Source organism: Camellia sinensis, chromosome 11 (genome assembly GCF_055761805.1).
Source record: "Camellia sinensis isolate YWXY chromosome 11, ASM5576180v1, whole genome shotgun sequence".
Lineage (NCBI taxonomy): Eukaryota > Viridiplantae > Streptophyta > Magnoliopsida > Ericales > Theaceae > Camellia > Camellia sinensis.
This window is the reverse complement of record NC_138971.1, coordinates 37,266,517-37,282,017: the sequence shown is the minus strand read 5'-3', so window position 1 is coordinate 37,282,017 and position 15,501 is coordinate 37,266,517. Positions and strand designations below refer to the sequence as shown.

General features: G+C 39.5%; 1 protein-coding gene across 1 annotated transcript in view; it reads right to left on the bottom strand.

Annotated features, from left to right (window-relative positions):
• LOC145802271 (uncharacterized) overlaps window positions 1-7,922 on the bottom strand; it is a 36,277-nt gene extending 28,355 nt beyond the window's left edge. Inside the window, exon 1 of the mRNA XM_082894951.1 lies at window positions 7,739-7,922. Within this exon, the coding sequence (XP_082751077.1) occupies window positions 7,739-7,922 (184 nt within the window). The remainder of the gene's footprint in view (window positions 1-7,738) is intronic.
• Window positions 7,923-15,501: the final 7,579 nt, after the last annotated feature.

Here is a 15,501-nt window from a genome sequence, read left to right as displayed (position 1 = left end):
AGGAAGAGATTTGAAAAAGAAATGGGAAAATGTAGGTGAAATGTGAATAAAATATATCTACATTTCATCTAGTTTCACATACCTCTTCCCTTTCCATTTCTAAATTCCTTCCCAAATCCCTCAACCATTAATGATAGAGACCCCCACAAAACACAACCCCGCACAACCCCCAAAATGATCTGAACCATTCATGTCACTGTCAGACAGAACTCCCAAAAAAAATTTAAACACATCAATGGCCAATACATCCGTGGGGGTCCTCTTTTGTGGGGGTCCCAAACATTTTCCATCCCCCCAACCAAACACAACATAACGAAATATTAACGCATTTCTTGCAACATTAACAAATTTCAATTGTAAAATAAATATGAACTTTTAAGAATATTTTAGGGTAAATTATTTATAAGTCCTATTTAGAAGACTTATACAAGATATGGTCCTATTAAAAAAATTTATAATCCAATAGGTCCTGTGGTTTTCTTGTGGACATATTTACCCCCAATCTTAATTAAATAATAACCTAATTAATGATAATACCATATATGAAAAATCCAATGTTACCAGAGATTGCGATAATATCTATATGGTTAGAAATTTGAAATTCAAAATAACCTAATTAATGGCAATACAATATATGGAAAATCTAATGTTACCATAAATTATGATCATATATATATATATAATTAGAAATTTGAAATTCAAAATAACCTAATTAATGGCAATACCATATATGGGAAATCCAATGTTACCATAGATTGTGATAATATCTATATGGTTGGAAATTTGAAATTCAAAACATAAATGTAACATGTAACATCTCAAACGCAATGTGACATTCCCAAACCCAACATGACATTTTCATATGCTTCTGAAATTCAAAATAACTTGATTGATGGCAATACCATATATGGGAAATCCAATGTTACCATATATTGTGATCATATCTATATGGTTGGAAATTTAAAATTCAAAACATAAATGTAACATGCAACATCCCAAACCCAGTGTGACATTCTCATATGCTTCTCATCCCAAACTCAACGTAAATGTAACATGTAACATCCCAACCCACGGTGATATTCCCATATGCTTCTCATCCTGAACCCAACGTGACATTCCAATACTCCACCGTTGAATTATGAATAATGTAACCTTCTAAATGTAACATGTAACATCCAAACCCAACCCATGTATTGAACCACCATCACCCCAACCCAGTGTAACTTCAACATCGAGCAATGGGATTCAATCTACATTCAATTACAAACCCAAATCCCCAATAATTTTGTGCAATGTATTGTGACATGTATGTGAACACTGATTACAACAAAGACACGATACAGATTCAAACACATATACAATCGAACAAGCACTACAACATATAAGAGTTTTAAAGACCAAATGTTTTGGTTTCTACACGTGAAAATTTTGTTGTAAAAGACATTTATGGACCAATTTCTATTGTCATAAGGATAGTCACTAAAAAGTCATCCCGATAAGTCAAAAACAATGCTTTTAGCGACAAAATTTTGAAAATGTCACTAATAAATGGACTTTTAGGGACAAAATAATTTGGTCTCAAAATGGTTTATTTTTTGAGACAAAAAATTTGGTCCCAAAAGGATAATAATTCACCACTAATGTCTAATTTTCGTTGCTAAAAATATAATAACGATACTTTTCGTAACAAAAATATTTGATCCTTAAAAAATAATTTTGTCCCTAAATTTTGGTCTCTAAAACCTTAATTTTTTGTAGTGAAACCCACAAATGTCATCTACTACATGGTGTATATAGATTAACGTTACACACTAAATGTAACATGTATTGTAACATGATTATCCAGGTCCCAATATACAATTGACATCCTACAACGTAGTTCACATTCGACATCCAATTAACAACCAAAACCAAATACCCCCAACCCAACCCTTAAACCCATACACACCACCCCACACATCGAACATATCAAAACACATCAACCATCACAATGTCAAATACACACATTCAATCAGAACATTGGCCAAAGTGTGCCTATCAATGAGTGCAATAGATTGTCAATGCCCTATTAAAAATGAACAATTCACACTTTAACAAACAACAACACTTCAAAAAAAAAAAAAAAACCCTATTCCCTTCAATCGATTTGAGTCAAAATCTATCGAAGGAATCAACACACAATCCACAAACTTCATCATATCATCAACCATATCCATATCCATTTAAGAAACATTTTGAAAATGCACTGGAATCTCGCGATGAAGGCGAAAAAAACTTGCACGATCGTTGCCTGTAGACTTGTCTTTTGTTAAAAGCCTTCCCAAGCGTGATATGATGAATGAGAAAAAAAAGGTAAAATATAGAAACAAATTTGGGGTATAATAGTACACTAATATCATTTATTACAACTCATAGGTGTAACATGTCCGCGAGGGACCCCGCTACAGTTCGGACTCGATTTGTGTCACGGTCCTTAATCTTGAACCAAAGAGTCCAAATCCGGCAAATCGTTTTGAGAAATAGATTTTGAAAAGAAGTGCCACACATGGACTGCTTTGCCAGATACAGAGTCGCCACCTAAATATTTTTTATGGGGGAATTTAGGAAACCCTGACTCGGTGCCGAAGGCCACATGTCCGTCATCACCGGAGTTGTCTCGGCTCGGGAGCTAGGGTACGATTGGGGAAGGTCAGCTATGAGCACCCCCTCTCGCCCGATCCGAAGATCGGCCTCTACTAACCGTGAGATCCGTTTTTGAAAACATTATGTGTTCTTAAACCGTTTATTAGCCTAGAATTACTATGTTATGCGCACAGCAAACAAGTATAGACTAGATTGCCTAATTTGGAAATAAGCATTGCATATCCGTTTGTTTTGGAAAAATGTTTGAAATTTGCTACTCGCAAGTAGGCTAAAATACGGATTTCAACGAGTTTTTCCAACTCAAACAATCCAACATTCACCCACAGGCATTCAAACAGTTTATCACATAAGCATCTGGCCACATGGTAAGCATACTGTCATGATAGCATTTACACGCATGCGAGATGCTAAAGCATAAATACTTACATTGTACTCCAAGCCAAAACAATAAACTAGTTAGCAAACATGCGTGATCCTAGTTCATGTCAAGTTGGCTAATGCAACACATGCAAGATGCAATTAGAGTAGGCTCGGCTAACCTAAACATGGCATGTGAAATGCAACCAATTAATGCACGTATTCAATTTGGAATTGAAATACAAATGCAGTTAGCATGATGCGCCGAGCCCGGTGCATGCAAGACAAATGTATGGATGCACGCATGCATAACATAAGGTATGCTAATTTAAACATGCCCTAATCTACCATCATAAGCAGGTAAATAAAAGGGAAGAAAGAAGTGGGGGTTGGAAGACATTCACACACTCACCCACATTTATTACAAATTTACCCTCACTCGGAGGGACCAAAAGAATAATACAGATAATTAACCTACAAGCTAATTAATTATTACAAATTGCCTAATTAGCTGACAAACTAACTAAGCTAGAAAAAACAATAAACCGCCTCGGGAGGAGAGCTCGATGCAATGCGTGCTCGGGTCTTGCTCGGAAGTGCACCGCCATGCATAGGCTACCTCTGTTTTCCATGTTATGCTCCTCTGAAGACTGCCAAAGTCTCAGGATTGCTTCCCTGGACATTGGGAGACACCACCGGCTGAGTAGAATGCCCACCGGCAGTGGCCTGTGATCACCGGCTGTGAATGCATCCATCGGCCATGGAAAGATTGCCGGTCGGCATTGGACACTGCCGGTCGGCAGAAGGTTCCTGCAGAATCTGCATTTGACAGCAACAGAGGGCAAGGCAGAGCATGGCAATACAATTCAAGGCATATATGCACCAATTATGTCCCTTATCATGTTAGTGACTCAAAGGGACATGCTCCTTGGTTCTCGGACCACCAATCGCGCATTTCAATGCGTGATGGCCCAAGAGACCAAGTTATGCATTTCCATGTCAAATGCAATGCAAACAATCAAACCAATGGGGACTTAACCTCTATCATGGATAGTCAAGAGGTCAAGCATGCATGCCAATGCAATGCAACCTACGCATGTTAACTAGGCATGCAATACGACAATGCAAATGAGCAAGCAATGAACAAGCATGCAAGCTAGTGGACATGCAAGACATGGTGCAATCAAATCATGCAAAGTGTAAGACATGTAACAACATGTAAAGATTGGACTTAAACATGATTTGGGCAGCTCTAATTAGGCCTAAAACAGTGGCCATAAGTTTAAGAAAATGGAACCAAACACACATGCACACATGCACATGTTAAAGGCCTAAATACTTAAGCATCAAAGGACTACTTTTAAGCACACTTAAAAGGGGGTAATCATGGACATATGACATGTATTATAAGCCTTGAAATCATGTAGGAAATGATGCCAAATTAACCTACCAATGCAAGCTATGCATGCAACCAAACCCAAGAACCTAAAGCATGGCCATATGACTCATGAAGCAAATGACCAAATTGAATCAAAACAGCCCCAAATCATGCAAAAGTAAGCCTCAAGAACCACTTAGATGGCATCTAAATGACCTAATCCTAGAAGCATACACAATGGCATAAACATGAAACATGAAACATCAACTCTTGAAGCATCAAAAGGACCATGAAATGCAAGCGTATAAGCATGCTAAATGGACTAAAATGACACTATGAATGATGCCAAACCATTAAATCAAGGCAAGTAATGCATGCTATACATTCACATACTTAAGGCCAACAAGCCGGAATGCAAAGGGGCTATACTAAGCATGCCAAAGCCGACTCAAACAACCTAGGACAGACCTTAAACACACTAAAACATGCATAAAAGCTTCACAAAGCTAAGCCAAAACAAGTAAGCATAGTGGTCTAAATGCTAGATACATGTTAAGGTAATTTCATGGCATTACTAGACAAGTATGCAAAGCAAGCATGGTGTGTCTAAACCAATTAAAAACAGTGCTATATCATAGCAAAATAAGCACAAATAACACTTAAGACATGGCCAACATGAACTCAAAAATGGTGCTCACACATGAGGCTAAAATGGCATTTTTTGAAGACAACAAGGAGAGGGGATGGCCCTCTCCTTCTTAGGACCTTAAACCACCATCCTCACCACTGAAATCCCTCAAGATTTCAGTGGTGAGGAGGCCCAAACAAGGTGGTCCTGAAACTCACCAAAAATAGCACAAAATGGGGCCAAACAAGGCCTAAGAGAGGGTAAACGACCCCAAACACAAAAGTGGTCTTAATGAAGTATCTTAAACACAAAAAAATAGAACTTTTTTATGTTATACACAAATCCCAAATCCGAAAGAAAGACAGGCTAAAAGGGTGTGCAAAAACGGGGAATAAAGAGGGTAAGAAGTTACCTTTGAAGACCAGCAAGAACCAGCAGCCTTTAGGTCTCAAAAACCAGTCCTCAACCTCTGAAAACAAGCTCCAAGAACCTCCAAGTGATGATGGAAGTGTGTGGCTATAAAGTGGTGTGCAATAGGCCAAGAACAAGGGCCTTTTGGACCCTCTAACCCACCCAAATGTAGAGAGAGAGGGAGATATAGAGAGGGAGTGATATATATGTGATATATATCAGATTTTCTAACCCCTCTAATGGAAGGAGAGGCTCTCCTTATATAGAGAAACCAATGGGGCAAAGCTTCTCTTAGAAGCTTTGACCAAAAAGGCCAAGCTTCTCTTAGAAGCTTGGAGCAAAAGGGCCAAGCTTCTTGGAGAAGCTAGGCAAAGGGTCAAGAGGTTCAAGCTTCTCTTGGAAGCTTAGAAGGGTTCAAGCTTCTTGGAGAAGCTAAAAAGGGTCAAGCTTCTTGGAGAAGCTAAAAAGGTTCAAGCTTCCTTAAGAAGCTAAAAAAGGGCTCAAAAGGGTCAAGCTCCCTCAAGAAAAGGTCTCGACCAGAAAAAGTGGCCGATTGATCAGAAACAGTGGCCGGCCGACCAAACACAATGCCAACCGACAATAAATAGTGCCGATCGGCAATATACATTGCCGATGGCAGCAAAAACCAGCCGGTGGCCTCTGGCCATGGCCGGTGGTGTGTGGGGATGGCCTACAAGCTACTTCCCACCCTCAAAAGCAAAACAAGTGTTTGGTGCAAAACCAGACACAAAACAGTCGAGTCGAGAGATCCTGAGACAGGGCGCGTAGCCGAGACCTCCGGGAACTCAAGACGAACACGAACAAGGATGATCACCGAGTGTTCAAACGATGACGTCCAAGTCTTGAGGTCGGTCAAAAATGGGGAGTCTACAATAGGACTTTATGGAACACATTCCTATTTAAATAGGATTTCAAACTCTAAAAGAATATTCATAGGACTTCACATTAAATAAGTCTTCCAAATAGGACTTATAAATAATTTTTTCAATATTTTAATTTAAGCAATAAGACAAAGTGTATGGATATATACTTTTCTTTATCTTATATTATTTTTCTAGTTTATTTTGTAGCTAAGTAAAGTAAATATAAAAATTAATATTTTATAAAGGGTGTCCGGTCTATAAATCTAATTTTGAACTTTTTAAGTCTAAAAGTCCACACACTAAATTACTATGTCTATAAAGATATGTTTCAATGAAATGACCAAAATACCTATAGACATATTTGTGTACACCTCGCTTCTCTCTGGTCCCATTTGTTTTCAAAAGTAGAATGAAGGGGATTGATAGTGAGGAGATTAGTAAAATTGTATTTGGCCCGTTTATTTTCAGAGGTAAAATGGAGAGGATTAATAGTGAGGAGATTAATAGTGAGGGGGTTAGTAAAATTATGTTTGTTTTGATGATAGTTATTAGTGTGTGGATTGTTAAATTATTTTTATATAAAATAAATATGAAATAATAAAACAAATAAAATTATTACTTTTACTTAACAAAAAATATAAAATCATTAAACATTAAAGTTCAAAAAAAATGCCGAACATGTAAAAAAAATAAAAAATAAAATAAAATAAAATTGCATTGACTAGCCGGACGTTCGGTTACTCAGTAAGCCAACGGACTATTTTCCTAATGCCACATCTTCGCCCAAACTAACAATTCGCTCGCCCAAGGTCTATCTTAATCCGAACGGACTATCAATCCAGAGGGCCACAAACAAAACAAACGTGAGTTAAGCTCACTGTTCATCCATCACAGTCCACTCCGGACTGTGATGGCGAAAAACAAACTGGGCCTTTGTTTTGATGATAGTAGTTAGTGTGGGGATTGTTAAATTATTTTTATATAAAATAATAAAACAAATAAAATTATTACTTAACCAAAAAATATAAAATCATTAAACATTAATGTTCAAAAAAAATTCCCAACATGTAAAAAAAATAAATAAATAAAATAAAAAATAAAAAATTACATTGACCGATTGACCTGCCGGACGTCTCGGCAGACTACCAGTTGCTCAGGAAGCCGATAGACTATTTTCCTAATACCACCTCTTCGCCCAAACTAACAATCCGCTCGCCCAAGGCCTATCTTAATCTGAACGGACTATTAATCTGGAGCGCCACAAACAAAACAAACGTGAGCTAAGCTTACTGTTCTCTTCTCTAGGTTTTTCTTTTATTTTGATTGACTCTCTAGGTTTATCCTTTTCTATGGCCCAAATCTCTCTCTCTCTGAGCTCCAACACAAACGAAAATCTAGGGTTTCATTTTATCTCTCTCTCTCTCTCCTCATTCAAACCATCACCCAGCGCTTTACAGTCGACACTTTCACCGACACAGCTACCAAGTATAGATCCAAGGCCAACAACAACAACCACAAGTTCCCGAAGATCAACCTCAACATCCCCTTCAGATTTTGCGAATCCCACTTTCCATTCATGATCCGACACCGTCTCTTGCCACCGCCCATGGTTCGAGTTCATTACCGCCAGGGTGTTTGACCGCCCCGACTCTCTCTTCACTACCAGCCTCCACCTCCAGAAGTACTTCAACATCAACTATGCAATTCTCATTTCAATTTGCGCTGCCTACGATATTCTCTCTTTCTCAATCTATGCCAGTTGGATTGAAGATGTAGGGGAGCTATTTGATAAAATGTATTAGAGTGGAACTGATAAGAAAGAGAATGTGGGTAGCGGTAGACCATCACTTCCATCAATCTTTTCTGCCTCTATATTTTCTCTTTCTTTTGCTTATGAGTGGTAGTGAGGGTGAGAAGTAGCGATGGAGGTTAAAAGTAGTGGAAAAGTGGCTATATGGTAGGGGGCGGCTGAGGGGCCTGAAAGTCTTAGTGGGTGTAGAAGGCCGATGGTTGGCAAAGATGTATAGCGGTGGCTATGTGGTAGGGAAAAAGAAGTGGGTTAGGGTGAGGGTGAGGGTGAGGGTGAGGGTGAGGGTCAAGGTTATGGTTTGGGTTTCAACAAATATGTTAGTGATTCTTTATGTTCAATAGGTAAAGAGAGAAGTTTCAAAGAGAGAGAAAGACAGAGGGGTTTCAATGTATAGGGGTGTGTTCTTGGATGCCCCGTTTCGTTGACTAGAAAAATTTGGACAAATTAGATTTGGATAGATAAAATTTAGAATTAAAAAATATTAAACAAATAAGAGAAAAAAAAAAAAAGAAGCTTGGTGAGTTTTAACAGATAAGAAAAATTGGTGAGTTTTAACAGATAAATGCGTGAATTTTAACAGATAGGAAAAAAATCCAACAGATAAAATTTTTAACATATAGGTAAAGTGTGCTAAAAAAAAATAAAAAATAAAAAAAATCTGACCTAATGCATTACGCCCTCTTTAAATTGCACTTTCACCAATTAACCTTTTTATAAATGGGTGGTTCGGGCTGGGTTGGACTAAAACTCTATCCCAAGCTTAACCAAAAAATTAAATGAGCTGGAAATTTTAGTCCAGTCTGACCCTATGAACAAAATATTTTTTTTCAAACTCTAAAAATATCAAGCTAGACTAGGGGTTGAGCGGGTCACCATGACCATCCTAATGTCTATAATGACATTTAAAAAAGAAAAGAAAAGATCACATTAAATCATATTATTCTATATAGTAATTATGTATAATTTTTGTGTGTGTAAACAAGCACTCACAAACAGTTATATTACAACCTCTACTCCTATTCAAATTTTGAATCTAAGCTACCGTCTGACATGTGATTTTTTTTGTTAATTTTTTTTTTTAATCTTTTTAGCTATTTTAGCTTCGGCTAAAAAGTTCATTTGGGTCAACTTTTTTTTTTTTTTTTTTTTTTTGTGAAAGAAAAAATAAAATAATTATGGTTTGAATGTGACATTTTGTCTTAGTGATTTTTTAGCATATTTTGTTTTGTTTTGTTTTGTTTTGTTTTGTTTATTTTTTATTTATTTATTTATTTTTTTTTTGTTTTGGCTAATTTAGCCCAAACAGCCAATGCCAAACAAAGCCTAAACAAGTCATGGAATAATACTCCAAGAATTTCTTCACAAATTGTTAAATAACAGAAAAGCACTCGCAAACAGTTATATTACATACATGCAGACTTAATACACAATTTCTAGCACAATAATGCTCAATCAAACTCTCAATCTCTATGCCCAATTTCTAGTACATTCTCTCTTATAGTACCTTTGAAAACACTTGAATAATCTAGAAATTCCCTAGATGTTGATTTGTGATTATGTATTAATTTTAAGCAGTATATAACAATCCCAATCAAACAATCAAGACAAATCGACACAACGATTTACGTGGAAAAATCACAATTGGACACCTCCAATTGTGATAAAAAAAACCACAGGCAAAAGCCACAAAACAATCTACTAAAAAGACATAGAGGAATTACACAGGTATACTCTCAATTACCTAGCGAATCCATGCCCGAATTGAACCAACCCCTATGTGCTTTTTCCAGCCCCATCTTCACCTCGGAATTGTCCCATGAGCCACTCTAGAATCCACCAAAGCTTCAGGCTCGAATTCTTCAGAATCCACCGAAGAACAACTCTCTCTTTTGTATAGAATAAACAAACAATCCTTTGATGTATCCTTCTTAAACCATGAGTTGAATACTCAATGAAACATCAAAGAAAACTGGCAAAATAGCCCCAGATATAAACCCTAGAACCCAAGAAGAAAATCTGGAGGCGTAACCCTAGATTTGGAGCAACTTGCGAATTTATAGAATCTGAAATCGTGAGGTCCACTCGAGCGTGGGAATTGACGCTCGAGCGGGGACTCTATATGACGTGTTCCAAATCAGGATGTACGCTCGAGCGGGGAAATAGACGCTCAAGCGTGAAAACACGGATCATAGTATATTTGCAGACTCACCAAACTTCTGGAACTCAGTATTCTCCGCTCGAGCGGGAGAATGTCCGCTCGAGCGGACAGGCAACTTTGAATGCATTTTTGTATTTTGCTTCGGGGGCGCTGCCCCTGGACCCCGCCTGGGTGCTGCCTCAGACCCGCCAAGGGGCGCTGCCCCCTGGACCCCCGCAAGCTGACCGAGCAGCTCGATCCCCGTCATAATCAGTGAAGTGGCAATCTTGAAAGAATTAACATCACAAAACTTCTTTGCAAGGCACAATTCGAGTTGGATAAGCATCTAAAAACTCATAATCACACTAAAATAAAAAGTGCGAAAACAAATACAAATTAAAAGAGTTTTGTCAAACGGGGTTGCCAAGAATGAAAACCTAACAACACTATTTCTATTTGATTCAGAACAGGGGAGGGAAGCCAAAGCATGATAATCTTCATACTGAAACATATTATCAAAGTGGTTTACATTTTCAGCCAAAGGACAATGTTATGTAAATTTAAGTACTACCAAAACAGTTGAGAAAAATAAAATTAAACTTGAAGTTGCATTCCTAATTAATCTTCCCATGTTAAATCTAAATAATAAAAAGAAGAAAAAAAAAATAAGAATATGATGAAAAAAAATAAAAGCAGCACAAAAGAAATAATATTATTAGATGTTTCAAGACTTATTTGATTGGACGAATTCTAACATAGGATTAGAATTATTAATCTATGGAACTCACATTCTATTGTTTGGTTGTAAATTTTATTATTTGGATTAGATTCCAATGGCCATTTATCTAACAAAATAGACAGATTTTATAATCTTACAACTGATAACACAAAAATACATATAATTGAAATTATATATTTTCATATATATTGCAAAACAAACGTGAGCTAGAGGGAATTATGTATCTCATTAATCCAATTGGATAACCAATCCTATACTAATTTTTTTAGATTGTTATCCCCCTCACCATTAATCCTACTAGTCAAACATACCCCCAATGTACTAGCTCATACACGTTAGTCTTGAGTTTTCCACTTTGCTAGATCAAGATTTTTTGTCAGTTGTTTCGGATGCATAATACTTAATCAGGATTGATGAGACATGAAAATAGGAATGAACAAAATAGGAATATAAATCACATGTGCACACAAGAACACAAGATTGAAGGTGGTTCATCCCAAAACTAAGCATATGTCCACAATCATTACGGTTTTGCAATGATTAGAAAAAATTACAACCAAGATACAAAGATAGTCGCCCCCCAATTACAATTACTTCGTTGGATCTGCAATTGAGTGTTTAATATTCAATACTTATCAGGATCATCAGCACTTCCCAACAAAGATTAGTGTGGGGACATATTTTGTGAATGACAACACGTGGCCATGGTGACGCCGAAGTGTCAGTCAAGGTGCCACGTGTCTTGGTCATGACGCCGAGGTGATCTCGGCTAGGCCAAGGTTATCTGCAGAGATACCAGAATCTAAGATGAGCGGATAAGGGACAAGAGTCCTAGAACTGGAGAGGACCTTAGCATGGATAAAGATAAAGCTCTTAGGGAGTTTATCTCTATCTGGCTGGGAGTCCAAGATGAGCATTGAGCCAGAGTCCATTGAAGCTAGGCTTCTACAGGGATCGGGTTAGTGCTAGCTATAAAAGTAAGGCACCCTCGTGGGTCTGAAGGTACGCTTTTTGTATTCTGTCTAGTGAGTTAAGCACTATTGGCTATCTTTGAGAGATAATTACTGACTTAATCGTCGAAGTGCCTCCGCGTAGATGAACCACCGCCGAATTCTTCTCTTTCTGTAGCAGGTTGTTCGGGCTTAATCTATTCTGCAGGTGCTCTCTTGCTGAGTTCCCCTATTTGGTTGTGTGGTCGGAAATCAACACCCACAATTTGGCACCGTCTGTGTGAACATAAGGAGAATAGATGGCCAACGATGGGCAGAAAGAGAAGATTGGGGACGACATCCCTAGTGGGAGTGGCAAACACACTAATCCTAATGTAGGGGAAGAGACCTGTAATGAAGAACCCCGGGAGCAGAATCCTAAGGAAAAGGACATTGGCCAAGAGAGAGATGTTCCAAAGAAGGCAGGCCGAGGCAAGTATTACAATGAAAGTGACCACTAGGTATAGAAAGATAGATGCTTGAGGAGGGACGAGGAGATGAAGGGGATGGCAAGATGAAGGGGATGGCAAACAAATTAGCAGACCTGCAATCGATTGTCAATTTCATGATGCAGAACAACGTCATGCAGCCACCGTTCTCATTGGAGGGCACGCCGATTCCAGTGGCCAAGAACGATGCCTAGCAAGAGAGGCATGAAGTAATCTCTGCAGTCCCTCAGCATGATAGGGCAAATGAGCATTCTCATCAGCCTTCAAGGGATGTCGGGCAAGGAGAATCGATGAGAGGAGAGTCTCAGAAGACACCTCGTGCCAAGGAAACTTATGCCAAGGAACACCGGCATGTTCAGTGGAAGGAGCTTTGTTTTGACACGACTAATGGAGAGAGGTCCAAGAGGACTCATAACGACACCGAGAATAGCGCACCAAAAAGCCTGAAATCCTTTGACAGCCGAGCTCCTGGACGGACTAAGAAGGACTTAAGGGACTACCTCCAGAGGAAGTGACAAGATGCCTAAGTCACATCTTCGGTCAAGCTGATAACGCCGTTCTCAGTAGAGCTGGATAAGTTTGAGGCCCGAAAAAGGTTCCACATGCCGAGATTCTAGATATACGACAGTAAGTCTGATCCTAACTTTCACGTCGGTTTATATTTGAACTCAATGGCACTATATACCAGGAACGAACCGTTGCTCTGTAAGGTGTTCCCCTTATTCTTTAGAGAAATCGCATCAGATTGGTTTCACAAGTTGCCGAAAGAAACTGTGAAATGTTAGGAAGGCCTGGCTGAGATGTTTGTGGCCAGGTTTGTTACAAACAAAATGCAGCCATTGAGGGTAGACTCCCTGATGGCTCTTAGAATTGGCAAGGACGAAAACCTCAGGGCTTATGCCAAAAGGTATTATGAGGTTTTTAACCAAATACCAAGGTGCAACCAAGAGTTGGCGGTCGTATCTTTTAAGAACGGCCTAAATGATGACTGCCTGCTTCGAAAGTCACTGGCAAAGACGTTGCCAAAAAGTATGGAGGAACACATGGCCAGGATTGAGAAATATGCGAGAGTCGAAGAAGAAACACCAAGGACAAAGGCGTCGAAACAGGAGAAGATAAATGGCTCGCTGAAGTGAGGTCGAGGTAATACTGGATATAACAGACAAAAAACATGACTGAGGGCTGCACAGGCAGTCACCACAGTGTTCTAGATCCCGGTTTACAAAGTCCTGGAAAGGATCGGGAATCAGCCTTACTATAGAGCACTAGAGAAGATCCCTGACGAATTTATGAGAAGAAGCCTTGGGAAGCATTGTGCCTACCACAATGAGGATGGGCATCTGACTCAGGAGTGCAGAGGCCTAAAGACATATCTAAAAGATTTGGTAAGACAAGGTCACTTAAGGGACCTGGTAGATAAGGCCAGGATAAGGGAAGAACAAGCAAGGATGCCCCAGGCACTAGCAGCACCACCTCTACCAGCACCACAACTGCAAGCAGACGGACCTCGAGTGATCAATGTGATTCACTCGAAGGTTAATAAGAACGAGGTACGTGGGGAGACTTAGAGGGTGAAACACTTACAACATGTGTATCAGGTCCAGTAAAAGAGGCCTAGAGCAGACGAGTACTAAGGACCAATGGTGTCCTTTATTGAAGCCAGCCTAGACATGGTGCATCATCCACACAACGATGCTCTAGTGATATCCCTCAAGATTGGAGAATGCCAGGTAAGGCGCATTTTGATTGACTAAGGCAGCTCTTGTGACATCATGTATGTCAGATGTTACAAGGAGCTCGACCTTCACCGAGATGATCTGAAGCAGTCCAACAGTCTAATGGTCAGCTTCAACAGAATGCTAACATGGCCCTTGAGAGCAATAAGTTTGGAGGTGCAGGCAGGCACCAAGAAGGTAAGTACAGAGTTCACAGTAATTGACACCCCCTCCCCTTACAATGTTATCTTGAGGAGGCCATGGTTGCACGCAATGAGGGCTGTTCCCTCAACACTACACCTGCTGTTGCAGTTCCCAACAGAACATGGAATTGAGGAGGTTAGAGGGGATCAGGTGCAGGCAAAGAATTGCTCCATGGCAGCAATGAAATCCACCTGCAACATACAAGAAACTGAAATAGTAGAGATTGAGGACAAGGACATGGAGGTCCTAGATTACGTCAACAAAGAGCTGACCGACAAAAGTGATGAAGCCTTGAAGAAAATTCTGGTCCGGCAAGGAGATGAAGAGTGCTTCTTCCTCCTTGGCTTAGGCTTAACCGAGAAGGAGGAAAGGGAGTTAGAAGCATTCTTGCGAGCAAATATAGAGGTGTTTTCCTAGACGCCATACGAGATGCTTGGCATTGACCCCCAGGTTACATGTCACAGACTGAACGTAGACAGGTCGGCTAAACCCGTCATTCAGTGAGCGAGGAGGCTGGCGTTGGTCCATGTGGAGGCAGTCGAAGAAGAAGTGAACAAATTGTTAGAGGCCAGAGCCATTCGCGAAGTAAACTACCCTACTTGGCTGTCCAACACTATGGTTGTGAAAAAGAAGAATGGGAAGTGGAGGGTCTGCGTGGACTTTACTAGCCTGAATAAGGCTTGTCCCAATGACAGTTTCCCACTCCCTAAGATTGATCAATTAGTGGATGCCACTTCAGGGCAGGAAGGATGAGCTTCCTAGACGCTTACAAGGGGTACCATCAAATAGCAATGTACCCCCTGATGAGGAGAATACTGCATTTATCACCCTAAAAGGGCTGTATTGCTACAAAGTGATGCCTTTTGGATTGAAAAATGTAAGAGCAACGTACCAGAGGTTAGTGACCAAGATATTCAGACATCAGATTGGCAAAATAGTAGAAGTATACATTGACGACATGGTCATGAAGACCAAATAACCTGAGGATCATCTGGTCGACTTGAAGGCAGTTTTCGACATCCTTAGAACATATAGGCTCCAGCTCAATGCTTCAAAATATGCATTTGGAGTTGGGTCTGGTAAGTTCTTGGGGTACTTGGTTACCAGATGGGGAATTGAGGCAAGCCCAGGTTAAATCAAGGCCATCTTGGATTTGA